Source organism: Pyxicephalus adspersus, chromosome 2 (genome assembly GCF_032062135.1).
Source record: "Pyxicephalus adspersus chromosome 2, UCB_Pads_2.0, whole genome shotgun sequence".
Classification (NCBI taxonomy): Eukaryota; Metazoa; Chordata; class Amphibia; order Anura; family Pyxicephalidae; genus Pyxicephalus; species Pyxicephalus adspersus.
In genome coordinates this window covers 108,495,606-108,510,451 of record NC_092859.1, presented here as the reverse complement: position 1 = coordinate 108,510,451, position 14,846 = coordinate 108,495,606, and the positions used below count along the sequence as shown (strand labels likewise).

Below are 14,846 nucleotides of genomic sequence, written 5' to 3'. Positions count from 1 at the left end.
GCTCACGATATTATGTCCCTACCATAGTCATGTGTCAATAATACAGTCTAAGGTCAATTTTGGGGGGAAGCCAATTAACCTAACTGCATGTTTTTGGAACGTGGGAGGAAACCCAGGCAATTACAGGGAGAACCTGCAAACTCCATGCAGATAGTGTCCTGAACGAGATTTGAACCTGGGACCTAGCGCTGCAAAAGGCAGAGTGCTAACCACCAAGGCACCATGCTGCTTAATTTATAACCTATGAAGATACAGCCCTACAAAAGTAGGAAATATTGAAATCCAATAAATTGTGTACTCGCCTCATATTGAGATAAACACAAAAATAACCGCTATTGATGATATACCAAAGTAAAAAAATATTAAATAAAATGATGTTTTATAAAATATTTTAGAAATATTGTAGAACCAAGAAAATGTGTTTACTGAAAACAATAATGTTGGCTTGCTGCTGTCATCTTTGTACGTTCAAGTTGATATTTAGATGTTTACCTGAAGGTAATGATCTGGCCTGAACAAGTTACATATTTTTATTGTTTCTGCACTGTTCTTTTTAATTCTGAATTCAACCTGTGATTTTTAACTTAACTTAATTTTCAGCCCAAGAATTGCATAATTCCTAAATTGCCTAAGTCTTCTTTTTTTTAATAAAAGGATTTCTTACATTTTCTGATATTATAGTCCTTGTCATTTGTGGGCAAAGTTCCAACAACTGATATCACCCATGACATTATATGTAGGGAGTAAACTATTTGATGAGTCACGGAATGTTCCTGGAGGTAAATTCTACCTTCTGGTGTTAAATTAAAATTAGAAAAACAGAAAATTCAAAATACGTGCTGTGTGAAATATTATCATTTTTCATTTTGCGTTTACTTAAATGACCTAAAGCTATAAAATGGCAGATCAGGTTTGATGGAGCCTGCTTAGACTGTTCATGCCTTCCTAATATTTATGATATCTGGCATTGTTAAAATGCTTCCCATCTGATGCATGCTGAACCTTTCCAGATTCCTATTGATTAAGAATCCATTGTCATTAACATGAAAAACATCAGCTAATCTGCTGTTCTCACTATGCCAGCACGGTAATGTACAGCATCTAGAAATCTTTCTTTAGTTGTTCCTTTTGTTATTCTTTTCTTTTCTGCTTGTACAAAAATAATAATGTGCATAAGACTTGCTGATTATGCCATGATAACAATGGTGACCGTGTACTGCCCCGTCTCCCAACTGAGCTGCTTGCTGCATTGTCATTCCCGGTGAAAGTGTATGGTTACACCTGCCAGGGGACTTCAGGAGAAGAAAAAGAAAGGGATTTTATATAGAACCTAAATGGCAATGGCTTATTAAACACAGTTTTTCAGCAGACACTTTTTTCAGGTTTCAGGTGCAAAAAAAGCAACATTATCCAATAGCTATGGAAGCCATTCAGTAGTTTATGGTATGTTGTCTCAGGCACCCCACCCCTTACTTATGAGGATCTGTTTTAGAGATAGAGCAATGGAAATGAATATGCAAGATTATTTTCTATTCCTCTAATATTATGGTCTTTAAAAGGAATTACAAACTTTCAACTTTGGTGCCTGCCAGGATAGGCAAATTTGTTCCATTGGCTCCACATAATTGCTTCAGGGAATGTCCAACTAAGGCACTCTATTCGACATATGGTGGGAATGCCCCAAAATATGCAAGTATTGGATGGCAGTGTACCTGTTCGTCTACAGTTTTGGGTAAACCCATACCCAAAAATGCCAAAGTGTTTTTCCTGCATGTTAAACCATTGACCTGTAAAAGTTAAACAGGTGTTGGGCAGGGCTTGGAGCTCTGCAATCCCCAATGTCACTCAAGTAAAACATAAAATGTTGTGGTATTTCTAAAGAAAAACTGTTCATTCAATCTCTAAATGATTCATTCCCTAAGTTTAATAAAATGTGGGAACCCTGAGTTTTACATTATTTACCCTGGGATAAATTATAGTACAGTACCAGAGACCGTCCTCTTGATAAGCTACTGACGCGGTGTGTGCTCCATGGCCTCCCCTTTTTCTCTGCTGCATTTTTCCATACTTTATAGAATATTAGGGACGTATATGTTGCCTTTAGAGCATTTCTTCTGTTTATTGTGAGCACCTGCTCAGGGTTTTATTGGTGTTTATCTTTGCATGGAGGTTTACGGGTCTATTTGCTATAGGTTAATTCAGGTAAGGGCAGATAATGTACATATATATTACACAATATTTTGGCTTTAGACGAGTAGATCTTACATTTAGTAGATGTTTTGTTTCCAGTCCTTGAAACTTTTGATGTATAAATATGCTCATTTGCTTGGTATGCTATCCAACCAGCACAAGCAAGAGCGCTGGCGAACATTGAACGGAACTGAAAATCTCTTTTTCATGTGAGCCCCTATGTTATCAGCAGTACTGTAATAATAACTTTTAGCAAAAAAGATAACTAGCAACTGCATGATAATGTTTATATAGTCAATCCCTGTCTTTATCAAAGCGGAGCCTTTGTTCATTGCTAATAATATAAGGAATGAATTTCCTCTTTTATTGTTCATGGGATATACATCTTGTTTTGATAATAATGAACACACCTGCTTATTAATCTGTTATTTAGATAATATAAAAGCTGAATCATTTGTGGGTAATCAGTTTAAATATTGGTTTGTTTTTATAGGCAGCTTCACCTGTATTGTTCTATGCAGACAATGCATACAATGCTCTGTGTGTTATTACATCTTCACTGAACATCACATTACCTTCTGCATTATTATCTAATGTCCATATTTGTAAAGCAAAAGTAGAATTTATATCTTACCATATTACTTTACCTTCATTTTTCATATAGCTTGAGTACTCTATGCTATGGAATTATCAACAGACTAAAATGCCACGTAGCATTATACATGGATGAATACAGTCTGAAACATAATATTGTGTTTGCTTTCCTTTTTTATTGTGTAGCTTGCAATGTTTACAAGCAGAAGATGTTGTGTTCCATAAGGAGGCTTTAGTTTGCATCTGAAAGTACCAGACAAACTATAGACTTTGAAATACAAAAAGCATCATGATAAAATTGTAATATTTGCATCTGTCAATAATCCAGATGTACAATGGAGTCTGCTGTAAAATGAATTAAATCAAATTACAAATATTATAAAAAATAAAGATGGACTCCAGCCTTGCTTTCAGTCTTGCACAGTACAGGTGTACCTAAAAATGTTTAGTCCGTTTTTTCTGCAAGCTTTTAGCTTTTCATAGTCTTCATTAGTCTTCTTCAAGACAGAACCCACTTTGTTTCCGGCATCGTGTAGCCATTTTCATTCTTTCAAGCATGGGGGCTTAACAACATATGTGGATTTTACCAAAGGTTGGGTTGATGAGTGGAAAAGAGAGAACCAGGGAACACAAAATGCCACTTCATTTTTTTAAAGGTCTCGGCAGGGAGCTGAATGGTTTAGCATATATAATGGATGGGCCAGGGCCCTGCAGCATGTATATCATGTTTGGTCCTGAGCTGTTCTTGCCAGTTTAGTAACCACTACTGGGAAAGTAGCCCAAACATAGAAAAAATACTTCCAAAACACAGGGCATTGGATGCTTTTTGGATTCTCTGTATCCATTAGAGTTGGTCTATAGCTGAAAACAAAAGGCAAAACATAGAAATAAACCTAGCAACTGTCCTAGAAATTATTCATAGAAATCTAAAAGTCTTAGGCTTGAAGTTTGAAAATTTGAAAGATGGTGGATGTAGGGAAGAATATGGTGGTCAGATTTGTTCACACAAACTTCAGCTACCATTGGCCCACCAAATACAACACACAATGGTGTCTTGATCTTGCAGTGTTGTCAATGACAGAGTAGTTGTCAAAGCATTAAAGGATCCATCCCATACCCTATTTAATGTACAGCGCTCCGTAATATGTTGGCGCTATATAAATCCTGTTTAATATTAATAAATAATAATAATACAGGCCAAAGGATATGTGACTAAACATAGCAGATACATACCACCAGATGTAATTTCTGCTGTTTTTAGGTGTTGCCTTTTCATTGGAAGAGGACAATAGGACTGTGGCAGTGTTAATCACTTCACCTATAAAAGTTAAGTTGGCATTTTAAATTTTGTCTGGGTCCAGTGTTTGACATTCAAGATGTAGATGTAATTGGCATTTTATTACAACCTCTTCAGTAATTTTGTTGCTTCATGTACCCATTTATGTGCTTATTTTATAGACAAACAGGTTTCACAATAACATTGTAGTAGAAAAAACAAGTGCAAACTGCATAGAAGTTAAATTGAATTCGTCTTGTACTAGTCAAGCTTTAGTAAAGTGAAATTTGGTTATTATTGATTACTACATTTGTGCTATTTTCTATGCAGGGTTTATTAAAGGGACATTGTAGTCTTCCCCAGGGAAAGTGTCATGTCCTTGCAAACCAGGCCCCCAGACCCATTAATTATTCCACCCTACTTCTTCCTTTATTGTGACCAGCACACACTTCCCTGGTATTGTGACAGTACATGGCCATAGCATTTGGCTTCTAGACCCTGACACTCTCACATCGATATAGATTATATGTTCTCCCATACTTGGTAAAGGTAGAACCTAGAAGAGCATAGTGCTAGATCCATTGTCTGAAATAAATACTGCATTATGGTATTATTTTTGTAAGCGCTTTATTCCAATCCAAAACATTATTCGTATTTATTTTTTCTCTTCTCTAGTGATTTGGTATGGTTCCCAGTCTCTAATAGAAGTTCACCATTGTGAGAATGCCAAGCAACCTATTAAAGTTGAGCTCTTCGAGTATGGAATCGGAGTTCCATAACCGCAATAACTTTGAAAGGAGTGAAAGTTTTGATAGTCAAGGCAGTCACCATTCCAGATCCAGGAGCTTCAATATGGTAAGATTTATAAATGCGGATAATCATTGCTAATGTGTTATAATCTCCTAAGTATTCATAGTTGTAGATATGTGGATTGGTGCATGGACGGCTTTTAAAATTTGTCTGCTCTTTATTGGGAACATACAAACACACACAAGGTATTTTACATTGCCATTTCTTTATTGAGAAGCAGTTTGAACAAAGTTATTTTTTTTTAAATATGTCAACTTCTAGGATAATAATCCCTTTTAAAGCAGGGAATTTCAGTTGTTAGGTGTGGATTGACCTGCCCCGTCCTGTACAAAAGCACACATTTTGGTTACCTGCCCTTTAGAATAGAATTTCTCTGAAGTGCCATATGGCCAAATTAAAGAGATTTCAAAGGATAAGCTGCTAAAGCTCATAATAAAAGGGTTACAAAGCACAGTTTACATATAAATTAAGTTTAGCACTTTTGTTATTCTCTGCATGATTTGCCATTCTCAAAATATCTTTAAAAAGCTATTCTGTATAATTCTTGGAGGAATGTCAAAGAATCCTAGATAGGCAAATGAAGAACTTCAGGCATCTGTTCTTGTCATCTGTAGAATTTATATGTCAGACAAGATCCAACCACATTTAATGATGCTGGCTTCCAGATTCCTAAGAATGAACTGTTGCCTTGTAGAATCATGTGTTCATATTTAGACTACAAAGGGGGACTGGGGAGTCTACATCTACTTCTAATACTGTCATATTTTGGGAAGGGTGGCAGAACATGTATACCATCTGCTTTAATTAAATTATCATTGTCATATAGTGACTAAAAGTATTGGTATTTACACTTTCTGTGCCCTACTGTTTACAGATGTTTTTATTAGGAAACTATAATACATAACGCATTAAAGCCCAACCAAAGCAAACCATACCAAAAGGCAAATCTAAGGCAATCATGTTGATTACTGTAAATTATTAGTATTACCTTTGAAACTGAAATTTACAAATTCAAAAACCTGATTAAGAAGCTATGTCTGCTCGTAGTTTTACCGCTACAGGAATGATCATGTCTTTCAGTTTCCTTTTAGCAGATTCTGGTCCGACATCTGTTGTTCTTCCTACTTTGGTGTCACAGGATTAACCCTACTTCCAGCTGAATTTAAAAAATAATAGGAGTTATAGTGCAAAGTGCAAGCATACTTGACTCATAAATTCTTCTATACATTGCCCTTATCAACTTGATTTCTATAGGGATTTCATATGTTCAGTTTTGGGTTTAGTTGGGCTTTAGGGGCTGCTTCAGATAGAAAATGGTAACAGTGTGCTATCACCCACCTACAACCACATGCACATTCTTCTGTAGCAGCGGACAGCCAATTTAACAGTATTTAACCTTTGCAAGCAGCAATTGAGAACAACCACTGCAGCTGATGAATCCCTGACAATTCTATAAATGATCTCATTCATTTCAGTGATCGAGCAAGGGGGAATCAGTACTGCATCAGTTGGTTGGCTGTCAAACGCCTAGTAGCCACTGCATATAAACTCTTAGATACCATCTGTATAAACCAACTCTTAACCTAAACTATGCTTTTAAAATATAATAACCTTTTTTGTGTATTTTCTACAAAGCAGTTGTTCAAATACATTCTCATACCTGTGTGTGTTCATTTCCCTGATATCACAGGCTCAGGCTAGTGGAAACATTTCATTGTTTAGATTGAACCTGCTTGTGCAATGCAGTACAGTGCAGACAAGAACATACAGATAAACTCAGGAATAACAAGAATAAGGAACCGTTCTGCACATACCTGTGTGATTAATGGTCTTCAGTGTCAGTGACCACAACTGTTGATTTTTACATTTTTCAGATGGTTGAGGCATATGTTATGAAACACACTCTATCTATTTTTTTAGTTTTTTTGTATACACAGGCAAATCAATTTGAAGGGCTCCCCAACACAATAGGACAATACGGCTTTGATGCACAAGCTTTGCGGCACACCGCAACATATAGTAACACACTATCGTTTGCTTTGGTATGCTGCACTGAAACAAAACGCCGCATGACAGTTTTTAATAGTCTTTTCTTCATGTTCCTAACAAGTAACCACAGTATGGAAGTTTAGATGGACCTCATGCTTTATTCTGAACAATAGCAGACAGAAGGGCTTAGCTGGCTAAGAAGAACCACAACCTTTTCAGCATAGTAGAATGACTTATATATATAATTTGCATGACTTGGCATTTAAAAATTTAGGTTTAACTACCTTATTATAACATTTCCAAATGATGTATAAAATGCCAATTAATGGCTTTCAAAAAGTGTTAAGGAAATAATCATCTTAGAGGGCCATAATTAGCCTACTTATTGCTGGACTCATTGCTGAGCTTTAACGCTCCATGAGTACAATGATCAGGTCATGTATTTAGTACTTCCTAACCATAAACTAGAAATCTAGCGCAGTTTTATTTCCGTAGCCAACATGATTTGTTGACATGACTTTGTGTGAGAAGGTGAAGGAAAATAGTCTGGAGGGAAGGCACCCCTCTCCAAGTAAGTTATTGCGTTTTGCAAACATTGCTCATTTTCTAAAGAACTAGGTTTACATTAATACCAGAAAAGGTTGTATAGTTTTATGAGGGAATAGTTAGTTAGGTTCCCTTTGAATAAAGTCAAATCTGGCGTTTTCTATCTGTATACAGAAGCCTTTGTCTTTACACAAGGTTACCATTAGAGTAGAATATTAAAACATAGAAGGTCAACACAGCTATGTAAGAATGTAGATCTCATTAAAATAAAGTTAACCATTAATTTCCTTATGAGTCTGTATCCATGCTATTCAGAATAGATTATTTCTGTAAAGCTGTTTTGTAAACAGGAGCTTACTCATAACAAGAATAATGAGCCTCATTTGTTAGTTATGTCATTGTATTTTACCTGTGCATGGAATTCATGTGTAAATAGCTGCAATGACCTGGTGATGTGTGTGTGTGTGTGTGTGTGTGTGTACGTGATACAAGTGCAGTTCCTAGAATACCAACAAAGCTTTAAGAGCATTCTTCAACCCTAGCCACTAATTACCACAATATTGTACGTAACTCCTATCGATGTATAAAAAGCAGGTTTCTTCTACTTGTCATGGGCCGCTGGGCAATAGACTGGCCAATTAGCCAAAATCAGCCAGCCTGACTTTAGAATGCCGATTTATTACCATAAACATGAAATGCACCATACTCTTGCCTGCATAATAAGGGTTTGCATTTCTATAATAAGTGCAGATATTCTGCAGCTTAGTTGTCAATGTCAGATTTATAGATGAATATTGTAAAAAGGGAAGTCTGTATTTATTTCTTTTAGTTAAAAGATGGATATTAGACAAAAGTATTCCCAGGTCACCTCATTTAAAAAGGCCTGCAGGCAACTAGTCAATCATTTAACTGCTAAGCAACCCAGCAAAGATTACATAAAACTTTATTTGCAATTTGGGTGGTAATACCATGGTCGGTATTTTTGCAATTAACTTAAAATGCTGATCACATTCTTGTGAAATTTTTGTAAAAATAAATTTTTTTATTTTGCTCATCACTAGTGTTTAATGCATACCCCAGGGTGCATGCTGGCTGTAGCTTAAACAAGCTTTTAGCAGATTTTTGCAAAAGGTAATGATAAACCTTGCTGACATTTTACAGGCTGGCTACAGTCACGGTGCTTTCTGTCATGCATTTTGAAAAGCTCCCACAACATGTGCAATAAAGCACGTTTCCTTTAGGCGTAGACAGTGATCATGACATTTCAATCTGGCAAGTTCATGGAAATTGTTTTGTTTTTTTTCTTATACAGCTGCTAGTACTGAGAGATGTTTAGGTACAAATCAAGTTTCAAGTTCTGAAATAGGTTTAATTGTAGATTGTTTATAACTTACTTATACTTAATTGTGAACACAAATGTATTAATGTTCTCACTGTTTATGCACAGTGTGGGTGACATTACTGTCTATCAATTATATCTACATAGACTACTAAAACAAATCATTCTAAATACAAAGACATTAATTACATGGTTACATAATTAGTCAGGTTGAAACAATAAACATAATGTAAGTCCATCAAATTCAATCACTAGGGAAATAAACATGCTACAAACCAGCATATTCCAGATAAAACCCTATAGACATAGTTGATCCAGAGGAAGGCAATAAAACATTATAAACCCTAGTTCAATTTGCTCCAAAAAGGAAAAAAAAAACTTTCAAACTTTAATTTCCAGTTATATTCTGTGCTTCTAAAAAAGAATCCAGCTTTTTCTTAAAGCAGTCTATAGAACGCACTCCTCATTACGTTGTGTACTCGTTGTGTACGTTGTGTTGGCATTGTTAATAATTATTGGTATTACTTCCCCCATTTTGTAGGATGACGAGAACCTGAAATATCTAACAAATGAGGAGAAGAACGCCCTTCTGTTTTTTGAAGAAACTTTGGATGCTTTTGAGGATGACATTGAGGAGCCACCAATCTCACTCAATTCAAGCACTAGTTATTACTCCTCCAAATCAACTGAAGATAGTCACTCTGACAGTGATGACATCATTGACCTTGTGCAGACGGGTCACAATCATGGCGGAGTCTCATTAGGTATGATGCCCATTCATAGGTCGATGCAAACATATCCTACAAGCTTGCATAGTGAGGAATGTACATTGTTGTAGGTACCATCAGCTCAGAGCTAAATGCATATCAAACATTTTTGGTTTTGTGTATTAAAGGATTAATGGATGTTCAGTTTGCAAAGAGACTTCTCTCTTGACTGCTGAGTGATGTTATGTATATACCCAGTCATGTGAACACAGCATTGTTGCTTGCATGGTTGGATGAGGGACATTAATACATTTTGGTAAAAAGTTTGTCTCATCAGGACAAGAAGTGAACAACACTCAATAAACATCAACATAGGCAGGGGTAAAGTGCTTGTTTTGAATTAAATAGGGGAATGTGAGAATCTCTTTTGTACTGTTCTGTATCTGTTACCCCATCACAGATGCCCATCCCATTTCTTGTTTAAACTATTCATATTCTATCCAAAACTAAAAATAAAAGTTTTGAGTGTAGTTCTGCATTAAATGGTTCCCATACCTGACATGTCCAGAGCAAAGAACACTCCTTTAATATGCACATTATTAGGGACTAGTCTAAATACATCAAGAATACTGTTACAAAATGTGTCTAATAAAGCCTACATACTCAATACATATTTCAAGCTTTTTTATGTAGGATTTGCTGGTTGCATTACTGCAACACAGAGCACAGCTTGGCCTCATACGTCCAACCTTCTCAAGTAGTTAAATCTACCTAAAGCAGTCATTTCTTTTTTGTAACCTATATTTGATTTATTTTGTATGTCAAATAGTAATAATTTTGTATTTTCACAGATACTGGCTCTGTACCAACTACCAGACTATCGGATGTTACCGACTCTCCAAGTGCACCTGTTACTATCCCAGTAAGCCCTAGCTATAGGGAGAAAAATCACTTCACTGAACCACCAGTAGACTATCCTAAATTTCTTGGAGCTGTTCCCACTCCTGTGATCATAGCACAAAAGATTTCAGAGAAGAAAGCAGAGAATGTACACTTGTCCTCCATGTCACCCAAGGAAGAGAAATCACCAGAACCGAAAAGGAGTGTAGCCACCTCACCAGTAAATGAGGGGCATTTTGTATTTCCTGGTGCACCAAATGGCAAACTCAACCGCTTCCCAAACAACATAAATGTGAAACTTGGTGGAAAACAGTATAACAAAACTATTGCCAAGGCAGCTGTCAATATACAAGAAAGAAAAGCTCAAGTCCTGGCCAACTTACATGGGCCAGCATTTTTTGCAGATGAAATCGATGGAAAGAATGGTGAACAACTTACTCGGAGGACATCATTTCGGGATGTGGCCTCTGAGCAAGCAAGATATGAAGCACTGACTAAACTTGGATTAGTTAAAGAAACACCAGTTCAAACTAACATACAGACATCTAGTACATGTACCTCTCCTGTTTCAAATGGTCAGCATTCACCCAATTTTTTCCCTCCAGAAATACAGAGGAGACTTTCACATGAAAAAGTGCATGCGAATACTCAACACTCCCCAAAGTTTTCGACTCCAGAATCAAATACAAAGATTTCCAATGAGCAGCATGTTTTCAATGGTCAGAATTCCTCAATGGTTGGTACTACAGAAACAAAAAGGTTACCTTCAAAAGAGCAAGATAACATGAGTGTTCAGCACTCACCGAAGGTCTTGGCTGAAGAATCGAGCAGGAGACTTTCAAATGATCAAATAAGTACAAATGTTCAATACTCACCAAAGGTAATTTCTCCAGAATCAACTCAAAAGTTTTCACATGAGTATTATTCTAGCAATAGTCAGAACTCATCAAAGTTCCCCAGTGCAGAAACAAAGAAGATACCTTCAAAGGAGCAAGATAACTTGAGTGTTCAGCACTCACCGAAGGTCTTTGCTGAAGAATCGAGCAGGAGACTTTCAAATGAACAAATAAGTACAAACGTTCAATACTCGCCAAAGGTATTTTCTCCAGAATCAACTCAAAAGTTTTCACATGAGTATTATTCTAGCAATAGTCAGAACTCATTAAAGTTTTCCAGTACAGAAACAAAGAAGGTACCATCAAAGGAGCAAGATAACTTTAGTGGCCAGCCCTCACCAAAGGTCTTAACTGAGGAATCAAGCAGGAGACTTTCAAATGAGCAAGAGAGTATCAGCAACATTTTGAGGAATGAACCCAGTCCCTTTATTCCTTTGGGGAAAACTGTTGTTTTTAATGGAGAAAGAACAGCTGGTCCTATAGATAAAAGTAAACGTCACAGCAGTGTACATGTTAGTCATGAGCAAAATCCACCGAATACCAACAATGAGGTCAGGAGAACATATTCAATGCCAAGACCTACTGGTTTTAGATCTCAGGGGATTACTGTACAGTTCTCAGGACGTTCTTCTTCTGATGAAACTAGAAAAGATGCATTAAGAAAACTTGGCCTACTGAAAGGACAGTCTGGACAGTGAATTCATGTTATGTTTCCATATAGTAGACATAGCTGAAAATTTTATGTGAAGTGCAAATTCTGCAAAAACTGTAAACTGGAAGACTTTGAAGGAATTTGGTAATGTGTACATCTTTATATACATGTAAGATAATATTACACTACACCAAAAGTTTTTTGAAATGCCAATAGAACATAATTAAAATTATTGTTAATATGTTTCACCATGTCACTGTATTATGTATATTTGTTTAGTCAGTGGACAGGAAATAGGATTTGGTATTTATTATATATTACTTTAGCCAAATCCAATGTTCAGGACATTCAGTGCCATTGCAATCTTTGTACAGTACATTGTATATTGTCATCACCCATAAATAGTTCATGTATGTATAGGTTAAGCAGGTCACATGGGGTGATTTGTATTTGTCAGTTCATAACATTTACCAACAGCTTTTTTTTATGTTCTCCTATTTATTTTTTATGCTCTGAACATACCAAAAGTTGCTTCTCAGAATACAAGGCCTGTTTTTACATCTGGGGCCAGGAAGTCCTTTTTTTATAGCAAACATGACTTCATGATTTGTAAGTAAAATATATGCAACATTTATTCTTAAGTGTTTTCTTGAAATGTAAAGTACAGGTCCTTCGTGCAGGCCTGGATCAGATATCTTGCAACTGCGACGGTGGGCAACCTGGGCCCTCCTATAAAATACCAAAACTGTTTACAGCTAACGTCTCCAAGGTTCTTTATATATTTATATTCACATATTTATCTATACACAACATATTATATTTGTTATGTCTGTATTAAAATTAGCAAAGAGTGGTAACAAGCAAAAATATGGGTTTGCCTTTATATGTCAAGGCTACTTACTTAGTAAGTACAATAGTGTGCGGACATGAGACATATGTGTGAGCATAACCCAAACAGGTGGATGAGGACACCAAGGTGAATTGGAAATATATAAATCTAGTTCTCTACCGGTAGTGTATCCTAGTACACAGTGCTATGATGGACAGACAGGTGAAATTACAAAGAATCATGGCCTTCGGAAATACCTTCGTATAGGGCCCTGCACTTGTTAGGAAAGCCGGTTCTGTCACCTTTTTAGATGAAGGTGTTTCAGAGAACTGCAAGTGCCTCACATTTTACTGCATCTCAATAGCCAAACTGGTTTGTACTTCCAGCCCAGGGCTGTTTCCACTTATGGAATGAAATGTTAATCTAATGTACATGGTAAAACCCTGCTGTGATTTAAAACATATGTCAAGGCCTTATGACACTTCAAATGACATTTAATCTTGTTCCCAGTAGGCATAGACAGTGTATATGATATCATTGTTATATTCTAAAATAAAGAGTAGAATATTAGATACATTGTAGTTCTCTCCAATCAAATGTACGGGTATGTACATGTCTGTTCCTGTTCTGCTATGATCAAATGTAAATTTCCTGTGGTGTTTCACACGCTTTCCTCTTTGAACATGATGATCACTATAAAGGAAGCTTCTTTTGTAATTAAAGCTTTCACCCTTTCCTTTTAAAACTAAACTTTGAATACAAAAGAATTGCTCTGAGGCTTCATAAAAAGACTTTATCATAATAAGCATCTGTCTTTGATGGGGGTTAGAAGTATTTTGTGCTGATTTTGGCCATATTGTTCTGTATTTTTTAAGTCCTCTTAACTTACACTGTGAAAGAGATTAATAGAAACAGCATGCAGTACTCTATGTATTCTGATTTAGAGAAGAACTTGATTATTCATAAGGACAGGTAGAAGGTGTGTGGATGTGGGATTAAATCCTGCAAGTTCTAGGATTTATTGAGCACATTCTCCTTCACATCCTGCAGTAGCCATTGTCAGCTGTGTATCCTGCTAGATAGCAATATTACCTCTGGCACCCAACCTGAGACAGCTGCACCTCACCTATTCACCTGTGCCCACCTGTGCCCAGTGTATGGACATTCAGCTATATACATATTTCTAATAATTGGCATAAAACTAATTCACTGGTACTTTTATTTTTAAAAGCGTGCACAACAAATACTCTGAAGTTTTGTTTCAGTTGTTTGTGTAAAATTAATCCTTTTTGCTTGGTTAAATGTTCATGCAATATAAGTGTGGTCTATTTGTTTTCTACTAAGATTCACCTAACTTTTACCGAAAATGTGTGAACAAAGTTTTACACATAATTTATACATTTTCTAATTAAATCCAGTGTGAAAAATATTTGAAGTTTGGGTAAAAGTTTGGTATATTTTGGCTGAAAACATTTATAAATAGATCCTAGTGTCTCTAACTGATGTTCATCTGCCAACAGAGTTCCTTGTTTTCTGTTCTTATCATATCAGATTCAAGTTTTATTTTTATATAATGAAATGTCGTAATATCTACAGCTGTATGTACCAGTATACTCAGAATATGTATAATATACTTTCCAGTTGCCCGGATATTGGCTGTGCACAGCTACTATACCAGATGCTTGGTACAGTCCACATTAAGCTCTATGCCATTTCATTTAATAATATATGAACCCTATAAGGTAATTGCTGTTACATCAACCATCTTTGTTTTTATGAATAAACACATTTTGTCCTAATATGTGTTTCTGGTATTTAATCATTCATTACACGTACTTCAGTTACTGTGTACACGTGACCTGCAAAACAATCTGAAAGCATCACAATGCCTTTGAACTCATACCACAATTGTGTGTTCATACCACAATGACCTCTCTTTGTTCTGATGTATGAATATTTTCATTGTTTTTTTTGTTTTTTCAATTTTTTCTCTAATTCATTTTTTTTTATATATGGCTTGGGATCAAGATTGGGTTGTGGTTATTTTCAGGATTGGTCGCAACTTGACTTTGTATACAATTACAAAACTGGCAGATCATTAGGGAGTGAAAGCATGCA

At 36.0% G+C, this 14,846-nt stretch overlaps 1 protein-coding gene across 3 annotated transcripts in view; it reads left to right on the top strand.

Annotated features, from left to right (window-relative positions):
* PROSER2 (proline and serine rich 2) overlaps positions 1–14,527 on the top strand; it is a 21,419-nt gene extending 6,892 nt beyond the window's left edge. The window contains exons 1-4 of one of the 3 annotated variants that reach the window (XM_072401787.1): positions 4,055–4,110; positions 4,736–4,915; positions 9,286–9,508; positions 10,303–14,527. In XM_072401787.1, coding sequence (XP_072257888.1) covers positions 4,784–4,915; positions 9,286–9,508; positions 10,303–11,945 — 1,998 coding nt within the window. In that variant the 5' untranslated portion in view covers positions 4,055–4,110; positions 4,736–4,783 and the 3' untranslated portion in view covers positions 11,946–14,527. The other 2 variants (XM_072401784.1, XM_072401786.1) reach the window with 2 other exon arrangements.
* The last annotated feature ends 319 nt before the right edge of the window (positions 14,528–14,846 follow it).